The sequence below is a fragment of the Lissotriton helveticus genome, chromosome 7 (assembly GCF_964261635.1).
Source record: "Lissotriton helveticus chromosome 7, aLisHel1.1, whole genome shotgun sequence".
NCBI classification, from domain to species: domain Eukaryota; kingdom Metazoa; phylum Chordata; class Amphibia; order Caudata; family Salamandridae; genus Lissotriton; species Lissotriton helveticus.
In genome coordinates, this window is record NC_136068.1 from 1,482,079,889 (window position 1) to 1,482,106,510 (window position 26,622).

General features: G+C 43.8%; 1 protein-coding gene across 3 annotated transcripts in view; it reads right to left on the reverse strand.

Annotated features, from left to right (window-relative positions):
* Positions 1–139: 139 nt before the first annotated feature.
* The window catches only part of LOC144770402 (sacsin-like), a 304,721-nt gene continuing 278,238 nt past the window's right edge, over positions 140–26,622 (reverse strand). For all 3 annotated transcript variants that reach the window (XM_078654903.1, XM_078654904.1, XM_078654902.1), the window contains one exon: positions 140–12,580. In XM_078654903.1, the coding sequence (XP_078511029.1) occupies positions 1,620–12,580 (10,961 nt within the window). In that variant the 3' untranslated portion in view covers positions 140–1,619. The remainder of the gene's footprint in view (positions 12,581–26,622) is intronic.

The following is a 26,622-nucleotide window of genomic DNA, read 5'->3' on the forward strand; positions in this document are numbered from 1 at the left end:
TCTCTTGGATTTAGGGTCTACACAGTGTATAAGGCTTCTGCTAAAGATCATGTAGTTTCCACTAAGGAAACTGAAGGATGACAAAGGGATTGAGAACACTTTCATGCAAATTAAAAATTAAAGGCAGAGACCATCTGTGTTTATTTATGGAACACCTTTATATAATATCTGGCTTACAACTGTAGTACTACCTCTTATCATAAACCACTTCTTTACACCAATATTCAAGAGCTAGAGAATATCTGGTTTTTATCTACAGCTATTGTACTTTAAATAAACAGTTTCTTTGAAGTATTAAACACTTTTCAGGCTACACATAATAACTAATGCGTAACTCCTTCGTTGTCCTTGTCTCAGACAAAATGGCTCTCTGTCCAATGCCCATACTCTCAACCTGCTCTTAGTCCCTATGAATAGGCCTGGGTTTGGTCACTAACCATCAGTAGTATTATTACTGTAAATGAACAATTTGGATCTGATTAATTTCCTTATCATACCTCCCTGCAGGGAATTACTTTCATGGAAAGTAAGAATAATACATTATTTTAGCAAAAACATCCCTAATTTGGGAATTAGAAAATGTGAGATTGTTTTAGTAAGGACACAAATGGGCCATGATCGTTGGTTTCGTGAGACATTTAAGTTAGGTACTAATGAACAGACAGTGCACCTTGTTCCTATCTCCTGCTATGACTGTATAATTTCCTAAAAATAAGTGTGGGAGAGGGTGAAGTTTCAAATTCTGCAATTGAACACTTGTGCATGGACAATTGCGATTGAATTTCTTTGCCCCACCCAACCGCTCCTCCTCCCCCTTAAGCTACCTTCCTGTAACCTTAATTCAAGTTTTTTGTAAATGGTCTTAAATTATCCATATTCATGATTTTTTCAATTATGTCACTGTGCAATATTATATTTTAGTTATAGTACCAGATTCTACACTTTAAGAAGTGTACAAATCTCATGTGAAGACAGCTGGAAAATAAAAAACAAAAAGATCAGGGCAATGCACAAGCACAGGTGATAACAGTCAACAAGACTTTTGAAAACGCTCCTGGAATGAAATGAGTCATTTTTAAGCTGCAAGAATGCAATCTTTTAGGCCTCTTTACAAGTGGCCTGTTAAATTACAATATGTGCAGTAACTCATGCTGCTGCACATATCATAATTATGCCTTTGATGGATTTTGTAGAGACACAGCAAATACAAGGTAAAATAAAAACCTCATCCTCTGGATAAATATTGGCAGGTCAATATTGCAGATATTTATTTGGGGAAAATGTCCGATAAATGGTTGGACATGCAGATGTTGTTGCAGTAAGCACCAAACTCCACACTACTCCCCAATTTTAGAGGAGAAGCTCTTATCAGCTGCTATTTATTGCACCAGATAAAGAATGTACTGCACAGCATTATGTATTAGGAGTAATAAATTTCGCCACTTGTAATAAGACCATGGCGCCATTGTGTGTCTTTTGATAATTCAAGACAAAGCAAGTTGAGGCAATGATCGAAGACAGGTGGAAATGACAATCCATCTGTGGCTTTATCACCGTCACGTGTGTTTTGTGTCCTTAATGAAAATGTGTACCAAAAGGAGGCACCCTTTCATAAGTTATCATTGTTGAATATATTCCTTCATTTTGTCAAGCACATCTTTGGCCAGTTGTAGCACTGCTTCCTCCTTGTCCAATGGAAATCTTTCATTGGGTATACATGGTGATGGATGGTAATGTGGGTATTGTGTTTTCCTATTATCCACCCCATACTCTAGTAATTGACTGACTTTTGAATTAATGACATTGAGGCTACTACTGAAAGCAGACACTTTGGCTGCCATGTAGATTATGGGGCAATCAAAATCACAGTGCCTTCCTAGCTTGTAATGAGCTGCAATAAGAGATTTCTCTACAGCTTGGTGGACCTTGTAGAACACCCATTCTGGACTATCTAGTCCCACAGAATTGGCCGCAGCTCTCAGGTCACATTCCGCTTGCCGAAACCATCGTTTTGCTTCTTCTGGTCTTGGTGCCTCTTTGTTCTTACTGTTGTGTTGCCTGTGGAACTTCCAGAAGTCGTAATCACAGTTGGATCTGCTTGAAAAATGTTCATGATACCTACGATGCTGATGTGCTTCTCCATCCCACTGGCCCCAGAAATTCGAAAAACCTCCAGATTGTTTGGACCAGTTGTTCGAGTTCCCGTGTTTATTGTACAGTCTCCCTGTCTCTAGGTCTTTGATCCTCTGCTGGAGATATTTGCAGATCTCTGTTGCAAGCTTCTCCTGCCCTATGTTCTTATCTGGATGATACTTCAGATAAAGTCTTCTAACAGCTTTCATTCTTTCATCACTAGACAGCTTCCAAATCTCACTAAGTGTATCATCAATCTCTTTTTTGATGTCTCCCAAAGACTTCTCAAACCATTTGTCTTGTGAATCCTTCTGTTCTTCGAGATTCTCCACCACAACCAGCTCTCTGCACGCGTTTTTGTTTATGACACTCCTTTTGAATTGATACAAATCAAAAATGGTTGCATCAATGATACGATCGGGTCCAAGACTGATTCGGAACATCTGTACTTCAGTCTGTCCACTGATCTTTGATTCCAGCTGTTCCTGAATGACAGCGTAGAGGTAGACATCTTCTCCGGAAGGATCCATGTAGCCAACGTAGTCCCCTACTTTGAAACTGTTGAGAATGCTCATGTCCAGGCAGTCATGCCAGTCCCCTGGAATTGTCTCACCTGGAGGCGGGAAAGAAAATGCATCATCACATGTCAGAGTCTTCGTCCTTACACCATTCTCTCTAAGAATGTGGCTTATTTCCTCTGGGTGTCTGCATTCTAGCATTTCCATAAGCAAATCTATACACTTTGGCTGCAGTATATTCTTCAGAATCCCATTAATTTCTTTTGCCAGAGTACGCAATACTCTGACTCCATGTCTTTTATATCTTTCCTCTCTGTGCTCGATATAAACTTGACACAAATCATTGCTGCCTTTCACGATGATGACTTGTTTGTGTCTGTTAGTGCCACATAGGGGCTGAGAATCATAAATGAGAATTGCCTCAAGCTTACAACAGCAAATAATTTTTAGTTTACAAAACACAACACTACATTCCTTGGCAGCTTCTTCATCTGACACATCCCCATTACTTTGCCACCTTAGAAGGCAGGCTAGGCCATCTTGAAATTCCCGGGAGCTCAAGAGCTCTTGTAAGTGACCTTTAAACTGACAGTCATCCCCTAATTTGCAGAGTTCCAATGATTGGTCACAAATGCTTTCATTAACAATTTGAGAAAACAATTTTGGACGCATGTTCTCAGGTAGATTATCAATAACTCTTTCCAGTTGATAAAGGTCCTTGAATTCCCTACTTCCATTAGGAGATGCTAGGAATTTAAAAGTTGCATTCATTTTATTAATTGCATTCATGGAAATGCCTTTGTTCAGAAGAACCAATGTATCCGACTCATATAGTTTCCCATCTGTGGCTAGAAGGTACAGTGGTTTTAGGTCTTGAATAACTGTTGTTTTATCTTCACCAAGAATTCTGAAAAATTCCTGGGTGGCCTTAAAGACTGCCCTTTTAAGATTGGGGTGCAGAGATTCTTTCTCTGAGCTCTCAGCATGGATTGCGGCAAGGGCCCTTGCATAGTGAAAGAGAGTGGCCTCAGGTTGTACCCCAATTTTCTGGAAAAGCATGCTAAAGCATGCCAACAGTGGAGGCAACTTGTAAAGATATGGACGCAATTCCAAAGGAGCGCTTAAAGAAAAAACCACCTGGTTGGGTTCTGCCAGAGCATCGTCGTCCACTAGAATGCAGGAGAGATCCTTTAATAATGCAATCTCAAAATCGGGGTCCTTTTGGAGAAATGTGTACATTGTTTGAAGGACCTGACTGCGGGTGCTCACCAGTTCTCTTGTGCAACAAGGAGTTTTGCAAATGTTTTTTACATTTTCCAGCACCAGATGAGATGGTGGTTCACAGAGAACACCAAACCTTTGGAGTACCTTCAAATGGTTCTTTGACAGACCACTCCTTGTTGACAGTATTGCCACAGATGTCCACAATAGTTCAATATCTTCATCCTGTTGAATGACTAGTGAATTCCTAAGAGCAATCAGGTGAGTGTTCTGTGCATGAGGCAAATGAAGACTCTGCAGTTTTGTTTTGATTTCCAGTGGGATCAAGAATTTGATGCAAGATGTTTTGTTCACAAAGCTGTCTTGAAGCTCTGCCTCTTTTAGTGAGAGCAAATGGTGAAACAGAACTTCTATCTTCGGGGTAAGCTCTAGCACGGAGGTGCCACCTTTAGCTTCTCTTTCAATTTGCATTGCAAACATTATAAAGTCTTCCTCTGATATTTCACCTTTCATGCCAAGATCTATGAGTAAATTCTGTATCTCAAAGTACTGAAGCCCCAGTGCCTTAAGGAACTGCTCAGGGATAAACTTCGAATGAAGTCCTAAAGTTGAAAAACTGGGAACATTTTTGTCATAGAAGTAAGAGGCTTCTTGAAGATCTCCCTCAGAGTTGCGAATTAATTTGACGGGCTGAAAAGAGGCCACTATGGTATTTTTGTGCACAGGATACAACTGCCAATCATAACGTATTATGCACACAAGCAACTGCAGCGTTTTCAAGAGCTCTACTTCTTGGAGTTGTGGAATCTGCGGAATCACAAATGTGATGAAAAATGTCAAATCATTTATGATCTTGATGTTGAGATGTTTGGCCAAAACCTTGTTCATTGGGGAATTATTTAGAAAAACTGTCTTGGGGTCTAATTGGTAAAGTTCTTCAAAGGTCTTCGAGTTCTCTGAAAGTTTAGTTTCAAGAATATAGATTTTATTAAATGAATTTAGGCAGACTCTGGCTTTTTGTGTTGTCTCAAACAAGGGCACTGACTGCAAATCATACAGAAAGTCAGCTTTGTTCTTAACCTCAGATATTCCATCTATGAAATATTTCAACAACCTGTCAATTTCCCAGCATACGAGTCTGTTCCACTGCAGGTCAGTTCTGGCACTCAGCTTCTGTATAACTGAGTAACAGTCACCAGTCTGCAGCACTAGTGATTTCAAGCAATGAATTTGTATGTCCACTGGAATCAATGCAATACTGAGTGTTGTGAATCCCAATTTTGAAAGGCATTTTTCTACATCACCTGAAACATCATACAGGACATTATTGAGCTGTCCAAGAGGGACAAGGAATCGGTCATGGTGCCCTGGAGGAGCAAGGAATCTTTCATGGATGTCATTATTTAAGGAAACTGGTAGAATCGCCCAGTCGGAGAAAAAGCTGATCAGCTCTTGAAACTTTATACCGATTGCTTTCTCATCTCGAGCGTGGGGTTTGCATATTTTGCTTTCAAATAACTGCCAAACTTTCTGAAGCCATTCTTTTATGTCTTTCGATAATTCTAGTAAATCCGTCATCTGATTCCCTAAAATTTGGAAGCTGGTCCCCAAATGTTCTTTAATGTAATCAGCCGATGCTTGGATGGTGAACTCTTTGAGAAAACCTGCGGTCTTCAGCACATCAGCATGCTCACTGGTAATATATTTATAGGTTGCAAAATGATGCTTCTGCATTGGAAAAAGGTTATAATACCTGCTATAGTATTTGGGTTCATCCTTATTGAACTCTCTGAGGTTCCCATCCTCGGTCACTAAAAGAGGTACTCCATTCAAGTAAGCAACATTTGTTTTTGCTGCTACATTCAAGCAGAAGTTTAACAGTGAACAACAGTTCATTGTATTTCTTAGTAGTGTTTCACTCACAGGACATGGCAACTCACGTCCCTCTGGGAGCAGCTTCTGTATCTTCAGGAAGTTGCAAACTGATAGAGGACTTATGTCTAGAGCCTCTACCTCTGCCCTTCTAAACTCTTCAAAGATTCTGCAAAGGCTGGCAAAGGGATTAACCAGTTTCATATTTATTGCTTGAAGTACCTCCATCACCTCCTCTGGGACATTATCAATAGTAAAGTATGGCTCTTCGGTTACTGTTCCTTGACCAACCGCTGCCCAAGCAACACACACATGCTTGCTGATATGAGTATGAAGCCGTGTGGTCTCCATCTTAAATATTGGAATGAGTGGGAACTGTTTTTCATGGACTGTGCAGTAAACAAGCATGATAATGTTTTGCCAGAATGGAGCAATATCTTGAGAAATAGTGGGGAAAAACCTCAAATATTTTGGGTCAAGGACGTTTTCACATCCTGTGAGATGCATAAACTTGAACGTTTCATCTGTGCTCTGTGTCAGAATATCCCATATATGTTTCAGGATATCAGCGTACAGGGGTGCAAGAAGATGTGATAGAAGCAGTGAGTTCCACTCTGTTTTGGGGCTTCCTCCATCCTCTTTGCAGATGTCCCTGCGGGCGGAATCCAAAATGAAATTTCCATTGATATGGACAGGAAGGCCAGTCTTCACTGGCAGGGGCAGAGTACAGAAAGCTCTACCTGGTACATGATCGTTAACACACGCTGCCACTGCACCATGTGGCAATCGGGCCCGTCTCAAACTCTTACATGCTTTTTGCACATCAGCCTCTCTATCCTCACCATACACTCCAATCTGTCTGGCTAAAATCCAGTTACTTGATAATGTGGAACTGCTGCATTTCACCTGCATTCTGTAAAACACCTGGTATGGCATGTCCTTCTCTGGAGGCACATCTGCCTCAGCATACAGGCAAAGCTTTTCCTTGAAACTCTTCCGAATCTGTGCACATCGACTGCTGAGCTTTGCTTCAACAGAGATGATATTCTCCAGCTGGTGGCTTTCCATTGAAATCACAGAGAAAGTTATGGTTTTTAAGTTGTTCAGAAATAACATCAGGTTGTCTGCATCCCTCTCAAGGGCTTTCCACAGTTCTTTGACATCATCACTAGAGACGGTTTGGTCGGAGATCTGAGATTTGGACACAGTCTCAGCTGTCCTCAGTGGCAAGCGGAAGAGAGTCCCTTGCTGCAGGTTAAACTGCTTAGGAAGGAATGTTGTGTACACATCTTTAAACGTATCCTTAAATTCTTGGTTGACAGCGAACATCCCACCTGGGGAATTATCATCAGATGTTGGCAGGAAGAGAAGGTTTGGGTCAAAGACACACAGCATGCTGTCTCCAGTGACAAAAGATGGACAGTCAGTCAAGTGGTAAACAGCATTAAACCCAAGTCCATATTTCCCTGTTTTGTCCAGCTTGTCTCCTTTGCTACCTTTGCCTAGCTGCTGTATCCCATCAATATCTTCATTGGTAAAAAGTTTGTTGTTATAGATGCAGAGGGCTGGCCCTTGTAAAGGCTGCCATGTTTCCCCAAAGACTCGCATTGCTGGGTGTGTCCGACTGTCCCACACAAAATGGAGCTCTGTGGCACCAGAGTCATCGGCATTCTGGATCAGCTCTTTCAGGATATCTTCTTTGGATGAGTACTCGCTGATAATATTTTTGATACGTCTTGTAAGATCTTCTTTGGCCCCAAAGTTTGACACCCAGTGGGATAGCTCACACATTTTCAGGTTCTGCAGTGTTTTGTGAATCTTGGTTGGTACCCTGAATCTCAAAGCCACAGGACGGGGGATCATTTTATGGCAGAAGAGTGTATTTTTATCACAAGGGAGCCATGGTGTGTCATTGAAATGGAGCTTGTCTGCAGGACGCAACACACAGTGTTGATCAGGGAGGAAGATACCTTGAGACTCATATTGGCTAACAGCATCTTCATCAGCTGTTCCCAGTAAACCAGTATTTAGAATGGTCAAAGCTAATTTCAAATCTCTTTTTGGCAATGCCTTACCTTTGTATGTTTTAGCCATACTCTGAAGGACTGCCATGTAATTACTGTGGCCGAATGACTCAGAAAGGCCCACACCATCCCATAACTTATCAAACACTTGGTACTCCTTAGGCAGCTGATACAGGTAAGGCGCTGCATCAAATAATATGTTGCGTGCAACAGAATTTAAAGGCACACACTCATGACCAATGAGAACAAAGGGAAATGTTTGAGCTCTACTTCTAATCTCCGTCACAGTGTTCGGCTTTATCACTGTGTTCAAGTAGGTATAGCACTTTCTGAATATATGGGCAAGTTCTTGCTTTGTCAGCAGTTTAGTTTTCTTACGAGCTTTTTCTAGCTGCAACATCACTGTCTGAAATGATGGACAATGGTCCAGACCCAAAAACTCACAGATATCTGAAGTGAAGCTAAAATCCTGTGCTATATGCTCTTTGCTTAGGACAGATTCGCTCATATTTACCAGATTAAGGTATTTGTAATGATAGATCTCAATAGGGCTCTTGAGCACAATGTCATTTTCTTGCTCACTGCTACCATAAGGAAGACCAGAAGGGAGAAATGAGATTTTCCTGAACATTGCCTGCTCTGTGTTGGTAAAAGGTAGTTCTACAAGGTCTCTTAGAAGCTCCAGAACACAGTTAATGCGAGTGCATGCCTTTTGTCTGTCTATCGTCCACAATGCTGTGATAGTCAGAGCTCGCTCAGCCAGTTGCGTAATCGGCATAGTATCTTTTAACATCCCAAGACGTTCCAAGCGAGACAGTCGGTCAGAGTTCAGATATGTTTCTGGTGTTCCTTGAGGAAAGCGTCTGTCTTGTTTCTCAAACAGTGGTGCCACTTTACCATGTGGGTGCACTAGATTTGCAATGAGTTGTAAGGTTCCAGATGGGGTTGATGGTATACACGGGACAGACTTTAGTAGCTGGTCCACCTCCTTGTTGTTCATATCAATGGCATGTATCACAAGTGTATCCCTATTTTCTGCTGCTAAGCAATTCAGGTTATTGAATACAATATCCCGAAAAAATCTTTCCCAATTGTAAGTATTTGCAAACAGGGCATTACTACAACCACTTGCGTGGAAACCATCTTTCACCCATTGTGGAAGATGGATAGCAACAAACGTCACTGGGAGTTTTTCAGAAAACACCTGTAATGCCACCTCTCCAACATGCTGATTTTCCACAATATCAGGGCTTAAGAAGCATGCATGTTTAATTGAGCACCACATATGCCCATTACTGAACACTGAAAGAACCTCATTATCTATGCCATAGGCCACTGCTCTGTAAAAAGCTTTTAGAGCCTCTATAAATACAGATTTGGTTCTTCTGATGTCAGGCCAAAAAGTGTGGTAGGTGTAGCCTTCTAAGTCACCGTTTTGGTACATTATTTGTAGATAAGCTAGAGCCCTTGCCCATGCAACCAGAACAGCATCACAAAGCAAAGATTTGTTCCAATCACCCTTTCTGGTCACCTCCCAGAGACTCTTTCTATTGGACATGACTGAGAACGATCCATTAAGGTGAAAAGGAAAGCCAGAAAAAATGGGTAGAGGCAGAAAACAGAAGACCTGTCCATCAAAGTCTTCCACAGCTGGTTTCCATCTCCCAGTGCTCAGATTTTTTATAAGTGGCAAGGCAAGCCCAGCCGCCGGAAGTGAAAACCTAGTTTTTTTATCGGTATTCTCTTGGAATATTTGAAATGATTCACCAATTCCAAAGCTGGAGTGCAGCAGATAATAATTTTCATAATTTGCTGCATTTTGTATACCTGTTACCTTGATGATTTTAGACCCACTGACATCTACAACGTTGCTTCCTGACAGCTCTGCTGAGACAGCCTCTTGTTTCTTCTGCAGCAGAAAATCCCCAGGTATGCCAAACATATGAACGTCCTCTCTGCAGAGTTTCAGCTGCAATTCCTGTTTATCGGGTGAGGACAGATCCGGAGGAAGAAACCCGAGAGTTACCTCATGCACTCCTTTCAAGAAAACAATGAGATTTTGGGAAGACTCTTGAAAGATATTCACAAGTACCTTAATCTCTTGTTCATCGAAGCTTTGATCACAAATCTTTGACCTTTTTGCATCTTCTATTGTTCTGAAAGGCAAACGAATAAGAGTTCCATTGTAGTTGAGTGCTCCCTTCAGATCACAACCAAAAACATCTTCATATGGGTGGAACTGATCAGTAAATAACTGAAGTACTTGAGGGTGCTTCTGGAGGTTTAGTTTGATACCAGGATTGGCTTCACTTTGAATGTGTTTCTTGAGATGATTTGCATTGGGATCAAACATAAGTATACTACTACCACTGAGTATAGATGGCACATCGGTTACACGATATACTGTATTGAATCCAAGACCAAATTTTCCAATCTTCTCAACCTGGAGCTCTTTAGTAGCTGCTCCAACCCGTGTGATATTACAGAAGTCTTCATCACTGAACTTGCTGTTATTAAATGACCACAATGCAGGCCCCTGACACGAGGCCATTTCTGGGTCTATGAGACTGTTTCGAAATGAAAGGTTTTGTCTCATATCCACTAAGAAGTTACAGATCGTGGCACCTGCATCATCAGCGTTCTGTATCAACTCCTTGAAGAGGTCAACCTCTTCACTGTATTCTCTGAGGATGTTCTTTATTCGAAGTGTAATGGGTTCTGATGGCCCCCAAGGTTCAAAATACTCAGGCTTTAGTATCTTGGTGCTGAGTAATGGGACTTTAAGAAAAGTAGCTGTGGTCCACGTGATATCTTCATGAACAATGTGATAGTCCAGATCATGTCCGAGGTCATTCAGGCACTCCTTTGACATATCACAGAACAAGACAGTGGACAAGGGCTTTAAGGTAAAAACACCGGTCCCTGACTGCACTGGAATAGGAAGATCATCTGTACTGTGAAGGCCTCTTCTCTTCATCCAGTCCAAAACAGATATAGAAAACTTTAATTCAACATCGGTGCCACAACCTGAACTCCTGATGTGTATATCATTCATGACTTTCTGAAGCATGCTAGCGATCTCACCGTCTGCCGTGGTCTCACGAACCCCACACTGCTGGAAGAGCCTTTTGTAGATCAGGAAATCCTGGGGCACTTTCTTGATCTGGGAGCTCAGATCTAAGTCTTCTGGATAGGACAAAAGTATCTCAGATGGGTCAGAAAAGCCCTCACCATTCCAGATCTTCATACCGTTTATCATACCGCAGAACTGGCCTAGATTGTCTTGCACATGCTTGTAAATGTTGTGCAGTTTCATGACCAGTGAGCCAAAATCTTCTTTCAGGAACCTAAGGCTAAGAGCTTTGAGGTTTTCTACAACTTTCTCAGGAGGTGGCGAGTCATTCAGGCCAAGACTGTTACTTGCTTGTTCATTGAACTCATCAGTGATGGGCATTGAGAACTCCACAAGAGAAGAGTGCTTCTTATTTCTCATGTCTTTGGGTTTGCAAAATATAGTACGAGAATTTGAATCCATGCATGGCACCCACGCCATGCTACACAAGGATTGCCTGTTCTTACTATCAAAGCTAAATAATAGCTGGGTATCATTACAGACTTTGACCAGTGCTCTCGCTTTTCTCTCTAGAACCTGGATTTGTTTAATTCCTTGGTTTCTGCTCACATCATCTGCAATCTGTAAAACATCTCCCATTGAGATATGCTCAATGGCATTCTTCAGCCCAAGAGTTCTCAGAGACTTTAATATTTGAGGTTCCTGAAAACAATTTGGTGGAAACATCTGAGGCTCAAACATTTCCTGAAATATTTTCATTTGGGGGTCAAAAAGAGAAGACGGTCTCACCATCTGTCTATTACAAGGTATGAAGGGCAGACTTTCACAGTTTTTCCTGAGTTCATTACTCTGGCTAAATAGCACATCACCATTTCTCAGAATCCACAGCATAATGCTTTCTGCTTGGTTTTGCTGATAGAGATACATCCCATTTTGGATTGCCAAGACTGACAAAGCAGCTACATCGGCCGCACTGAGGAAGGGGACTTTCATCTGCAATAACAGCCTCCGATCTTGTTCATCTCTACTGTCAAGCAGCGTCTCTGGCAGCACCAGATCCCTGGGTATAGCTGGCACACTACATTTATCTACAGCTCGGACATTAACAGCTGCAACCAGCTCTAACCCTGGTGATTGGAGGGAATTTAACTTGCAAAAGATTGGCAACAGAGACAAAACCTTGCACTCGTCTGTGCTGAAAAACGTGGCCTGGGAGAGCAAGTGAGTAAGCAGCTTTATCTCTTCTGATGACATTGCTGTCAACTTCCTTATAACCGTGTCCACACCTAGATTTGAAAAGGTCTTTAGGATATTGTTTGATGTCGGTGTAAGAATATAGTTTGAAAGATCTTTATGCCACACCTTTGAGTCCCACTGGTGTATCACTGTGCAGCCAAGAGTCTCCAATATTCTGATACTATTTTCTGCCAGGTTATGTCCATCTTTGTTCTGGAAGAGCAGAGATGATTTCTGTCTCAGCCGTGCCAGCTGAAGCTGCTGGACATCATTTTCCATTACGCATAAAGGCACCAAAGGATAGCCCTCAAAGGGGGCTAAGGCATCAACGTCCTGTTGAAGGAAAGTCCAAAACACATGTAACCATTCTCTAGGGGGCTCAAGGCAACTTCTCTGGTGCCAAGTCACCTGCTCCGCGGAACTCAGCCAGCTTCTGGGTAAGGCATTTAGTAGGTTCTTCATGATCACTCCTTTATCCAAGCCTTGAAGATTTGTGAATATTTCTACAGAAAGAAAAACAAAATATATTGTGATTACTGATGGAGCTTTCTCTGGAATTAAAAGTAACATCAATAAAATCATGAATCTTAGTTAAATGTCTAACAAAAATTAAAACAACTTGAATGCTAGGCAAAATTCGTAAAACCTATATTTATCTGCGAGAATTGGATACAATTCATAATTTTGCACTTAATGAAATTATGAACTTAAAAACTTTCTGGGTGTCTCCTGATATGCAACAGTGCGAAAACAGGAAAACGTACTGTGCACCTCCTTTACGCCAGAACTGACTTCGTGAAAGGCTGACACGGTGGAAGGCCAGTGCAGACAGGGGATAGAAATATCCTGTTTGCATTGGACACCACATGCTCCACACCTCACGAAATGTATGTAGTTTGGGAAATTCAGAACAATATCCTCACAATCTGCTAGAGAGAGAGAGGAATGGAGTAAAACGGACTCTGTGCACTAGCTACAGCAGCATCTGATTTAGCGAAGAGCTGAAGCAGCGGAAGTCCACTGCAGACAGGAGAAAAATGTCCTCTACCCATATTGCAGATCCCATACTCCAGAGTTCATGAAATGCATGGCCAGTCTAATATATATATACATCCCCAACCCTAACTTTTAAAGGCATGTGCATGCCAATGTGCTCCCATGTGTTGCCTAGTGCAGGACCAGGGAACAGGCTAGGATGAAATGTTTTGTTGTGTGATCCCTCAACATTTGCAATGCAATAGGTTTCGCAATTGCGACATTTTAAGCTATTGGCATTGTAAGTGATGATCCCTTTTATTTATGTGTTTTACAAAGCAACACCTATATGAAAGGCATTGACACTTGGTTGTAAAGAATCCCTGGATAATCTTCAGCTTTGCTCTTGTTTGCTGTTTTGTAAAAGCTATGCAGTCAAGGAGCCCTGGGACTGTATTTCATCTCAACCAGTACCACTGGCATTTATTTCCACGCGTTGAACAATATGTACCCATAATTCCCACATCTACCATGAGAGCGTCGTGTCTAAAGAAGCCAAAGGCTTGTTAAAAATGTTGTCATTGGTTTTTTCGCGAAAGCAGTTAATAACGTGTGCTTTTTCCTATCCTGCAGAAGGAGAGGCAATCATTTTCTTAATATCGCTACTCTTAACAGGTACACAATTATACACTTTATGTTTAAATTAATGACAGCAACTGATAGTCAACCTTCCTTCTATACTTCCCTCTGAATTTGTTCCTTGATTGGATACACACTTTGTTTGTAATACCTTGCATTTGTTATCAGTTTGCTCTTCCCAAATCTGCTCAGTCTGTGATGGGGAACGACACAAATGGGCTAAAAGCTGACAATGAGAACCACGTGGCTTCATTCCCAACTATCCTTTTGTTTCACGCTGCCTTATATGTTGACATGACCCTCACTTCTCCGATATTAGATGAACAGTCTATTATGATGGTACAATCTCCTTAGCGCCTGAGCCTGATTTTCTGTGCACTTCGTGTTTATTTCTTCTATGTTACTTCTTGGCCAGAATTAATCTCCTTTCACGCATAAGTATCTGGGACATAGTTCAAAGCTAACACACACTGTGCCCTACCCAAAGACCTTAAGTTAATGAGTCATTCGTTTCCCCATACCAAAGACGTTTTAAGGCATGGGCAAAATCGGCTCTGGCCCAGGGCCCCAGCCTTTCTGGGGGCCCCTGATAGAACCAGCTCTGTTCTGCAGAATGTCCTGCCCTGATGACATTTAATAATTCTTAAATAAGATTGCTTTAAATATATTTTTCCTTTAATTAATTTTTAGTGTAGGTGATGTGTAAGAGTCAATTACATACATTTAGCAGAGAAAGAGTATTTATTTGTGTTTCCATAAAAATGTTTGTTTCAGATCAAAACATGACCTCATATATGAGAAATGGGAGGGTGTCACAGAGATTACTTGCAGTAATATTGGTGAGCAGCAGCTGTGTTAAAATAATGAAAACACACATCAGTATCACTGAATTTTAGATGTAAATACATGTAGAATTGGGACGAGTGTGCCTGTGCACTGTCAGTGACCTGGCCAAAGTGGGCCCGCCAAGCATATTGCGAGTTTCCTCCCCGCCAGCGTTTTCAAGGTGGTGGAACCGACATGAAAACCCTGGCGGAGAGGGAAGAAAGGGGGCCCTGCAGGTGCCCCCATGTGTGCATGCACGCTAGTTCCTGCACGGCATGGACTTTGGAGTCCATGCCCTGTAGGAACATTGTTGTGTGATCCCATTGCACCGCCACCTTTGAAAGAGGCACCGTGGTTCGACCGCCACACCGCCTGCCTGCCAGACTACTTTAAAGTCATAATCTGACAGGCGGCGATGTTTTTCAGTGGTGCGGGGGCACGGCGATGGCGTACCGCCTGCCCTGGCACTGCCAAAACTCCTAAACGGGCCAATAATGTGCTTTTTGTATTAAAAACAATGGTCTAGGCACATTGTTTTTTTTTTTTTGGGGAGTTCTATATAGCGCGAACTTGAACCGAACCGAATCAGTTATCAGAGCGCTTTACATAGCACCAGTTATGTTACATGAGGACACACTTTCATTTTTTTTTTTTTAGGCACGGGGAGATTAAGTGATTTGCCCAGAATCAAAGGAGGTTTTTTGGCGTCGTTACCGAGACTCAAACCCAGTTCCCCAGGTCCGAGGTCGAGCGCCTTAGCCGTTAGGCCATTCCCTCTTTAAAACTGGGTAGACTTTAAATAACATTTTACATTGGATTGGAAATGTTGGTCAATCAATTTTAGACAAATGTTTGCCAAATACTGCAGTTTAGAAACATTTGATCAAAAGCATTACTGGCAACTGGATGGCTTTTAAAGACCTTCATTAAGCTGCAGGCTCACAGACACAGTGCACAAGCACGTTGGAAAAAAAAGGCATGACCACACAGGCATGACCACATTCTCCTGACAGACAGACACTGATGCAAAGCCTGTATGAGGGAAGACCCTAGTTACACACCAACAGCAAGAAAGGCAAACAGGGTACAAGAAGAATGATGGGAGAAAGAGCAGGTTTTAGGGAGGCCTGTGGTCTTGCTTGAGAGTGCAGACTTTTTATTTGTTACCTCTCAAATGTCAAAGGGCCAAGCGCTGGCCAAGAAGCAACAATCCCTAAGGCGTTGATGTCAATGGCAGTGTCACAGGTTTGTTTGATCCTGCTCTCTCTCTCTGCGGCACTTTGGCTGAGTGGAAAGTGCACTGTGCAATTCTGGTTGAGAAGAGCGTTCGCCACCTTCTTTCCGCAACATGCAGCAGGCCAGAGTTTGGAACCCCTTTTTAGAATACTGACTAAGTTTGCTTGGACTGACACAAATATGTTTGAGATGAAAATTGTGTACTTTGACAGCTCGCCATGGTGTGTCTTTGGTTATTACAGAGCAGAACTGAGTCTGTATTGTACTAGGCAACTGAGAGCCTGCTTACAAGACATATATTTCCGGAGCCGATAATATCATAATAAACACGTTTTGGTGTATTTACTTTTCAGTTTCTGTTTTTTGTGGACAGCACCAACAAGTTTTTTCACATGGTTTGTGACCCTTCAAAGACATTGTTGGCATGAAGGGGCATATTTACAAAGAGTTAACAGCACCAGAACGTCACTTTTTGTGACGTTCTGGTGCCGTCAAGTTTTTCGCCTTATTTACATGGCAGCGTTAAGCCACTTAACGTGACTTACCGCTGCCTTGTAAATAATGCCCCTATTCAGTCATCATTTAGCATGAAAGGGATACGCAATGTGTGTTGCAGTGGGTGTTTTACCGCAACACTCACTGCTTTTTGAAGCTGCCTCATATTTACAAGTAAATACGGGGTAGCGCCAAAAATATCGCCTGGCAATACCTGGTCTTAAACAGGCGATACAAGGAGAAAAATTGTATTTCTCCTCGTATCTTGCTCTTTTTTGCGCATAAACAATCACCCCTGCAGCGTGCTGGCATCCTTGCAACATGGTGCTAGGGGGCCTGTGCTGGCACTAGGCAGCTTTTTTAGTGCCAGCACTAGGGTAAACGCAGGTTTGTGCCATCTTCTTATAAATATCACGCATCCCTGCATTTTAAAACTGTCGTAGGGTAAACAACCTTTACAACGCAACTTTTACCACGCAGTGCCTTTACAACGCAACTTTTACAACGCAAACCATTACAACGCATTGCGCTGGGGGGCGCTCTAGGATAGGGAATAGGTTTAAGGTGCTATCCAACACCTTCCCTACTGTCCACGGGGACTGGAGTTGGAATAGTAAATTAAACAATTCACTATCCAGCGCCCCAAAGCACTATGCGTTGTAATGGTATGCGTTGTAAAACATGCGTTGTAAAAGCATGCGTTGTAATGTCATATATCCCTGTCGGAGCTGCTATTACTTCAGGGGGCAGTTTCAACACATCAGTAACAGGAAGGCAAAGGGCATTTTCTAAGACTCTAGTTATAACTATGTACTGGCAATTCAAGGATTCTGTGTTGTACTCTCAGCCGAGTGTTGGTTCTCTGGTGGAAGCTTTTTTGGCTGTTAAAGATTCCTACAGGAAAGAGAGTTTCTTGGATGAGTTCCAACCACCATTACCAAGATGACTGTACATGCAGCTTTGGAATGGAACCATACAGTTAAATGGGCCAATCATAAGAAAGATCAGGAATCCCAGTGCCTAATCTGAGAGGTTCCTATAGAAATGGTTGGGCATGTTCTGTTTTTCTGACCCCTCTACCAAAATTGTAGGAAAAGATAGACTGTTCCACTGTGACGGCATCTGGGAATCAGAGAGCACAAAGTAGCTGCCATAAGATATTGAAATACGAAGAAAGTCATCTGTACTCGCTTCAGTCTAAATGAGCATAATTTATTTTTGTATTCATCAATCTTTATACACACACAATCTGGTTTATCCAAGGTATTTGATCATATATTTACACTATGTAGAATTGCATTACAGCGTGATCTGTGAACCCCAGTGAAGTGGCCATAACCAACTATGATGTAAATACGGTGCTAAGAAAAAAGGGGGGGAGGTAGTGGTTATTGGTATTTATACAAAGAGGAGCTCCTAGCAATTATAATACAATACATTGTAGGTGGTGATCTGAGTTCTTTGAGCTCTCTCTTTTTAAAAGTCGACGACGTTTCAACCCTCTTGGTACGGGGTCTCTTCAGGACAGGAATTCTGGGGCCAAAGGCACGCAAGGTGCTGGAAGTGGAATTCTTCCGTATTAAGGACCAGGATAATGTTCAATGCCATTGTACATACTGTAAATATATGATCAAATACCTTGGATAAATCAAAATTGTGTGTGTATAAAGATTGTGATGAATACAAAATCAATTATGCTTATTTCGGCTGAAGTAAGGACAGTTTTGATAAATGGTTATGTGGGCTTCTATGTCTACTAATCTATGTAATAATGTTTGACCAAATTGAACTAAGGTCTTATTCTAAATGGTATTTTACTCTTGATTTATTCACGCAAGCTATACCGAGTCTTGCAGAAACAATATCCAATAGATAAATGAGTTCCTTGTGAACATTATTTTTCCTAATCAGCAACACCCAGTTTGCAAGGACGTATGGGTCGCTCTTGTTTAATGCGAATACAAGCTATACATGGTTCCATTTCAATCAAGTTTCCATAACTGCCTTCTTTTGGATCACTGTGGGACATATATGGATGATGTATGTCTTAATTTGCTGTGCGTGGTTAAAAAGTTATCGTCCTATCTTTTTGTTACCAGTCCCAGCAGAAATTGTGGAGAAGCATCTTAATTTCCATCTTAGCTCCTATCTGGATAAACATCAGTTGCGTGATGGCTCTCAGCATAGCTTTAGATATGTCCATAGCACTGAAACTGCATTAACTTCTGTAATTAACAACATTCGAACCCAGGTCGATACGGGGCATACCACGTTATTGATTCTCCTAGACCTAACGGCGGCCTTTGATACCATATCTCCTTTGAGATTGGTGGACCGCCTCAAGGAAATTGGGGTCACGGTGTCGCCCTGAAGCTGCTTACCTCATTTCTTACTGACCGGTCACAAATAGTAACAAGCATTGACAATGCAATAGGTCTCGCAGCATTAAAGTTTGAGTTATTGGCATTGTGTATGACAATGTGTTGCATACATTTTTTAGCAAACTTTGAATTGGTGAGCAGTGAGAGTGTGTGCAAGAGTATGCTGTTGCTCACAGCTGTTATTATTCACACAGCTCTGATGATGCACCTCATGCACGGGGCTGAAGCAGTTATTATTCACACAGCTCTGATGATGCACCTCAGACACGGGCTCACAGCTGTTATTATTCACACAGCTCTGATGATCCACCTGAGCACGGGGCTGACGCAGTTATTATTCACACAGCTCTGATGATGCACCTCAGCACTGGGCTGACGCAGTTATTATTTAAACAGCTCTGATGATGCACCTCAGCGCGGGGCTGCCGGCAGCTATTATTCACACAGCTCTAATGATGCACCTCAGGCACTGGGCTCACAGCTGTTATTATTCACACAGCTGTTATGATGCACCTCAGGCACGGGGCTGACGCCGTTATTATTCACACAGCTCTGATGATGCACCTCAGCACGGGGCTCACAGCTGTTATTATTCACACAGCTCTGATGATGCACCTCAGGCACGGAGCTGACAGTTATTATTCACACAGCTCTGATGATGCAGCTTAGGCACGGGCTCACAGCTGTTATTATTCACACAGCTGATGATGCACCTCACGCACGGGCTCACAGAAAGTAGGGTGAACTGTTTTCCTTATATTAAAAAAGTATGAAGAAGTCGTGCCTCTGAGATCCCAACAGGAGCACCATATCACCCTGGTGAATGTGATTAGGGTCCCACAGAGTCCCCCATCTCTTACAAACTGGGCTTCGTCGGAGATGAACCCGCACACCCTGCGGCGATGCATCTGTTTTAAGTCCCTTCCTGCTAGCCTTTATTATTTCAGTCCAACCTTGCAAAGAACCACTACGTGAGTTTTCCATTCATGCACTTGAAATCAAAAGGTCTGCTTCTGCGGTAGAATAGCCAACTGGCCAGATAGGGGCTATATTTCGCCAGTCCCACCTACATTGGCCAGGCTGGTACATGGAAGTATCGGGAACGCTATTACAACTGACCGCGGTGGGGTGAGGAGGAATCAAATTAATGTATTGCATTCGAGCTCCTTCTCCTTTTATTGTCCTTGCAAGGTACGTTAAGCTATATTGTCTCTTGTGACCGTGAAACGCTGTTTTCTATAGGTTGTTGTTATTCTATGCTATAGTAAAACACGTTTTGCTTTGTAACCTGGTTTTTCTTTACCCAAGGAAGTGAGCGCAGTGGGCGGTGCTGGCCAGGCGGGCAACTAGAGCCAAATTTCGGGGGGGGGGGGGGCTGAAAAATATTTCGGGGGGGGGGGGCTAATCCTTCCAACCATAGACAGAGTGACTGAAAGAAGGGGTGAAAACACACCAAACGCTTAATTTACACGTAAATGGTCTTTTTAAGACCTGTTAAGCACTCGGGTGCGGCTGCAATTAGATGGCCGCCAGCCTGCAAAGCTGTCTCCACCCGGGCTGACACACACAACGGGGGGGGGGGCTGAAGCCCCATGAGCCCAATGGGTGTTGCGCTCCTGGTGCTGGCCCAGCCATAGTGGCAAGCGCCTAGATCCTGGTGATGTGCGAGTGGGCGTTAAATGGTGCGCGGGTCACACTGCTACAGGTGGGGGCAGTTGCGTGGGGCTGCAGTGTGCACAGAGGGCCGGGGAGGGGGTGTGGTGCAGGAAGGCGCGGTTACCTGGGTGTGGAAGGTCGTGCCGCCTTCCCTCCAGCATCCCCCCTGCTCGCGGCCGTCCCGGGCCTCTTCCCGTGCTTGTGGCGGTGTAGTTAAGCTCCCTCCCGCTTGCCCTGGCCGGGGAGAGAGGCCTCGGTGGGAGAGGAGCTGTTGCGGTCGGGCGGGGAAAGGGACTTGGTGAAGAAGTTGAAGAGGGTGCTCTGACGGGACATGGCGGCGGCTGCGCTCGGGCTCTGCTGTGGCTGCACACGGGATCTGACCGGGGAGCGCGAAGCGGCACTGGCGGGAAACCAGCAGCGAGGAGGAGGGTTCTGTCAGAGGAGCACAGCCAATTAGAGTCACCCTGCATGTCATAGTCCCGGTCGCACAGCCAATCAATGCCCGGTCGTCGAATGCCTCATATGCGCGTAGGGAGCCCGAAGAACATATTTCAGTCAGGCGCAACGTCATCACCACTTGGAGGCTGCAGAAGTCCGGAGTGGCCTTAAGTGGGCTTTAGTTGTAGGGAGGGAGGGGGAGGGGGGTCTCGGTGCGCTCGTGTGTGTGTGTGTGCGCGCGTGTATGTATGTGTGTGCGGCGGCGGGGGGGGTGTCTCTGCATGTGTATGTGCGCTCGTGTGTCTCTGTGTGTGCGCATGCGTATGTGAAAGAAGGGGGATGTGTGGCCTGCTCTATGGAGCGCGCGTTCTTGTGCGCGTGGCCCGTTCAAATCGCTTTCTTGGAGAGGAGATGCGCGCAGCCACGTCCTGTCTCCTGGAAAGCTGCCTCGCTGACAATAGTTCTCTGGCGAGACCGCGCTTTCGCGCGGTTAAGGCCACGAGACCTAAAAATTTATCAATTTTACTTGGACTCTAACCATATATTTTGTGGAGTCCCTCAGGACTCCTCGTTGAGTCTGACTCTTTTTAACATTTATGTTGTCCCTCAAGCCAAGGTTGTTAGATCCTTTGGGCTGGAGGTATTGTCCTATGCTGATGACACCCAAATAATGGTGGCCATCACCAACAGCGTAGAAGCATCCCCAACCAATTTAAAACATTGCATGCAGGCAGTGGCCTCCTGGATGGTAGAGAACTACCTTAGACTAAATGGTGATAAAACAGAGGTCTTGGTCTTTGGAAACCAACAGTCTATATGGTCCCATGCCTGGTGGCCCGATATGCCCGGTCAATGCCCCTGCTCAGGGCCCACAGCAAAAAACCTTGGTGTCATAGTTGATAACCCCCTCTCCCTGGGCCCTCAGATTAACAGAACGGCGTCCACCTGATTTGGAATCATCAGGGTCCATAGGAAAATATCTCTCCCTTGACTCCTGAATGCAAGCAGTTGTTGCCCTAGTGCTGTCCAGATTGGACTATTGTAATGCCCTATATCTGGACATCAATAAGGAAAACATCCACAGACTGCAGCTGGTGCAGAATGCAGCGGCCAGGCTGGTGATGGGCCTTTCCAAATCCCACTCAGTCACGGCCTTTATTTCCCACCAAGCAATTAAGATTTGCCTGTAAAAATTGGTTGGTAGTTCCTTGGTTCAGGAGAGTCAGATGGGGGCGGGGGGAAGAGCTTTCTCCGTTGCTGCTCCTAAGCTCTGGAATTCTCTCCCTCTCTGTGTCTCTGGAGAAGAGTCCCACGATCTCTTCCACAAGGCCCTGAAGACTTGGCTCTTCACCATGTAATCATTGTGAGCCTTTCACGTCCCTCGACTGCTAGCCTCTTCCGTAGCGCCTGGATGCCTCTGGGCAGAGTTCACCCGTTAGAAGATTAATATTCATTCATTCATTCATTCATTCATATATGGATGCTGCATGTGCTCATTTGCTGTGTGTGGTTCATAACCGCTTGGTAAATGATGGGGCCTATTTGAACGCACGTGATGGTGGCTTTCCTTTGGGAAGGCTGATTATGTCCATGATGGACAATGTAGTCTAAACCTAGCCCTTCCCAAGTTCTGTTCTCTGAAAGGTGTTGCGCATGATGGGTGGGGGCTAACTCTCTATCCTTTTTGTCTTGTTCTGTGGATGGTGTCCAAAGGAACTGGGCCAATTGTGCAGGTCTGTCTGACATGCAATCTAAAAAAAGTGGTCTGAGTTATGGTTCTTAGTTTCAATGCCCAGAAAAACATGGACACCAAAAGGAAGATGCACTTCTTCAGTTTGGACTTTTAAATAGAGCAGAACTCAGGTTATCGCTGGCTTCCCAACTGGGTTCCAAGAACAAAGTAAATACTAGACTTCTTGCAAAATTGTTTTGTAGCTCATCCTGACACAGAGGAGGCTGGTATTCCAGTGCTGGGAAAGGCATCTCACATAAACTGGCTCCTTTGCTGAGTTTCCACTTTCTTTACAGATTGGTATTATGTTTTTGAATCGTGCTAGATTTGCTGTTCTTCTGAGGAGAGACATAGAGCTTATATGTCCTCATGAAGAGCTGGACCCTGTCTGCAGGATGATCCCAGAAATGGCTTTCCGAAGCCCAGTTCACTGGAGAAATCTGCATGGAGAATGTGTATAGGGAGTGAGATCACTCATGACCTAAAGATCCCCACAGTGCAACACACTATGAAAAGGGAGGTACTGCTTTTGCATCTTCCGGTAACGTGGCTGCAATGTTGTCATTCTTTGATGAAATTGTAGTTAGATGCATGTATTGTCCCTGCAAGTCTCCCAAGAACCAGGAAGAAGTTTGCCTCTGACATCTCTACCATATGATCTAATTCGTTTGGTTGGTAACTTTTGTCCTTGTTCTAGAGGCATATAAGGGAACATTTTACTTACCCAGTAAGCATCTATTCATGACATGTAGTGCTGTAGATTCACATGCTTAGCATAATCCTGCCGTTTTAGGCCTGGGTGTGTGCAAATTGTATTTCATCAAAGAAAGTCTTTAAGTCACAAGGTAATGTGACTCCTCTTGCTAGTAATGCACATGGTCACCTTTCAGAGGTTGGTCAACCAAATATTGGCCGCCTACTTGGGTAAGATTGCAGTGTTCTGCGCCAGCTGGGAAGAACATCTGCGCCACCTCTGGGAAGTCTTGATGGCGCCGCGAAGGGCAGGCCTCATGATCAAGGTGAGTAAGTGCCAGATCGGGCAGGGTTCTGTGGTGTACTTGGGACACCAGGTTGGGAGCGGTCAGGTGGCGCTCCTACAGCCCAAGATTGATACCATCCTGGCTTGGGAACCCTCCAAGACTCAGACAGAAGTGAGAGCCTTTTTAGGACTCACTGAGTACCACCTGAGGTTTGTCAAGAGGTATGGCAGGATTGTAGCACCCTTGACAGAGATGACTTCCAGGAAGCAGCCCAAGAAAGTGAACCGGAATGACACCTGTCAGAAAGCTTCTGATGCCCTGAAGACTGCCATGTGCACAGCGCCCGTGCTTCAGTCGCCCAACTTCTCCAAAGAATTCATTGTGTAGACAGGTGCTTCAGAGCATGGTGTGGGGGCTGTACTTTCACAGATGAATGAGTAGGGCCTAGACCAACGACCAACCTGTAGCCTTCATTAGTAGGAGGTTACTTCTACGGGAACAGAGGTGGAGTGCCATTGGAGTGCCATTGCTGTGGTCTGGGCACTGAATAACTTGAGACCATACCTGTTTGGGACTCACTTCCGGGTTCAGACAGACCACAGGCCCCTTAGATGGTTGCTGCAGATTAGGGGTGAGAATCTTAAGCCGTTGAGGTGGTCCATGGACTTCATGGTGGAACACCGTCCTGGTACAGAACACGCCAATGCTGATAGTCTGTCTAGATTTGTCCTCCTTAGTGAAGAGAACTCCCAAAAGGTAGGATAGTTCTCAACATATTTCAGCTGGAGGGGACGCGTGTTAGACCTGGCACCATTGGCGTGGGTCTCCCTTCCATTCTTTCACTGTGCCTCCTATGTTTTTGCTATGTTTTTGCTGGTCTAGATGCGTTGGGCACGTTGCCACTGCTATTCAGTGCCAAAGTGCAAGTGCTCCCTATTGTAAATTGTTGTATTGGATTAGTGACTCCATAATTGACTTATTTGATCTACTTGTCAACCCTAGTCACCATGTGTGCCCAGGGCCTGTAAATCAAATGCTGCTAGTGGGCTTGGAAGTACAAAGATCAAGTGGTCCGAGTTGAGTAGGTATATTTTGCAATTATTTTGTTCTGGTATATAATTAAATCATACACACCACAATTATTTTTCACAATATATATACTTAGCGCAATGAGGGTGGAGTATGCAGTATTCAAAAATAAATTGTATTTATTCCATATACAGGTGCAGTCATTATACTTGTTGCTGCATACGATTATTTATAAGTCATCTGCATATCATCAATGTAATTTGTACAATCATTACACAAATGGTGCTCTCAGTGAGGAAGGGAAAGGGAGCGAAAGGTGTGTGCGGGACGTGGTAAAGGTGGTGTGTCAGTATTGCATCACATTCAAATCATAACGCCTTTACAATTAAGGAAATTGACAGTGTTCCCAAAATACATAACACATAGGTAAGAGTGGATCGTTCATTTATTCCTATGGCGTGTAGGGTTCGGCGTAGTCTACGTTTCGACCCCGAATATGTGAAAGGGTTATTCTTCCCTCATGTTAACTCTTCTTAGAGAGGTAACAGCTACTAGGAAAGCAACTTTCCAAGTTAAGAATTGCAGTTCACATTTATGTAAAAGTCACATTAACCTTGTAAGAACAAAGGTGGTGTTTCAAGGTGGAATTATTATTTTGAGGCCCTCTATAATAGCCATTAGGGCAGGAACTCTAAAAAGTGATAGATGTTGTCTATTTTGTAGGTATGCTGCAATGGCAGCAAGGTGCAACCTAATAGACGTGTACGCTAAGTTACATTTTTGGAGGTGTAGTAAGTATCCTATGATGTGTCTGATCTCTCCATGGTTCTGAGTTATTAAGCGTGGAGACAGGTACAGCTTTTGGTGTGGTGCGACAGAAAGTTGCAGCAGTGTGGTGTACCACGGTTGTCTGGCCCAAGTTGGAGCTACCAGAATGAGTGTGAGGGAATGCTGTTGTAGTTTACGTACCACTAATGGAAGCAGTGGGAGAGGTGGGAAAGCGTACGCAAATTTGCCGGACCAGTTCATCCATTTTGCATTGCCATTGGACAGCGGGTGTGGATATCTGGCGGCGAAGCTTAGACATTTTGTGTTTTCGTGGGTAGCGAAGAGGTCTATCTGAGGTTGTCCCCACATCTGAAAGAATGGTTGAAGAACTTGTGGATGAAGTTCCCACTCGTGAATCTGTTGCGTTTGACGGCTTAACAGATCCGCTATGGAGTTTTGTGCTCCTGGAACATGTTGGGCTAAGAGAATTTTTTTTGTGGTATGACCCATCTCCAAATCTGCTGCGCTAACTGAGAGAGTAGCAAGGAGTGTGTCCCTCCTTGTTTGTTGATGTAATACATAGCGGTCATGTTGTCTGTGCGGATTAAGACAGCTTTGCCTGATATTTGCATGTTAAATGCTTTTAGGGCTAGAAATATGGCTAGTAACTCCAGGTGATTGATGTGGAGTAACTTTTGTTGCGGTGTCCACTTGCCCTGCATGGTGTGCTGCAGTAGGTGAGCTCCCCAGCCAGAGAGCGATGCGTCTGTTATGACTATTTGATGGACTGGCTCTAAGAACGGTCGGCCCTTGGAAAGGTTTTTGGTGTTCTACCATTGCAGAGAGCGGTGAGTTCGACAGTCTACCAACACTAGGTCTGTTAATTGACCTTGAGCCTACTTCCATTGACGTGCTAAGCACTCCTTTAATAGGACGCATTTGTAGCCTTGCATGAGGTACTATGAATATGCAAGAAGCCATCATCCCTATGAGTTGCATGAACACTCGAGCTGGAAGAGATGGTTATGGTTGGAATTTTGTTAGTAAGGCTTGCATATTTGTTATCCTGGCAGGACATGGATAAGCGAGCGCTGTTAAGGTGTTTATTGTGGCACCAAGATATTGTTGTACGTGGGATGGTTGTAGGTGAGACTTGGCGTGGTTTCTTGTGAACCCCAAGTCGTGGAGTAATTGGATGGTGGTGTGAGTGTGTTGTACACACTGACTGTGTGATCTGGCTTTTATGAGCCAATCGTCTAGATATGAGAAGACATGAATGTGCTGTCTTCGTAAGTGTGCTACTACTACTGCTAGGCACTTGGTAAACACTCTTGGTGCTGTTGTGACTCCGAATGGGAGTACTTTGAATTGATAGTGCTGACCGTCTAGTA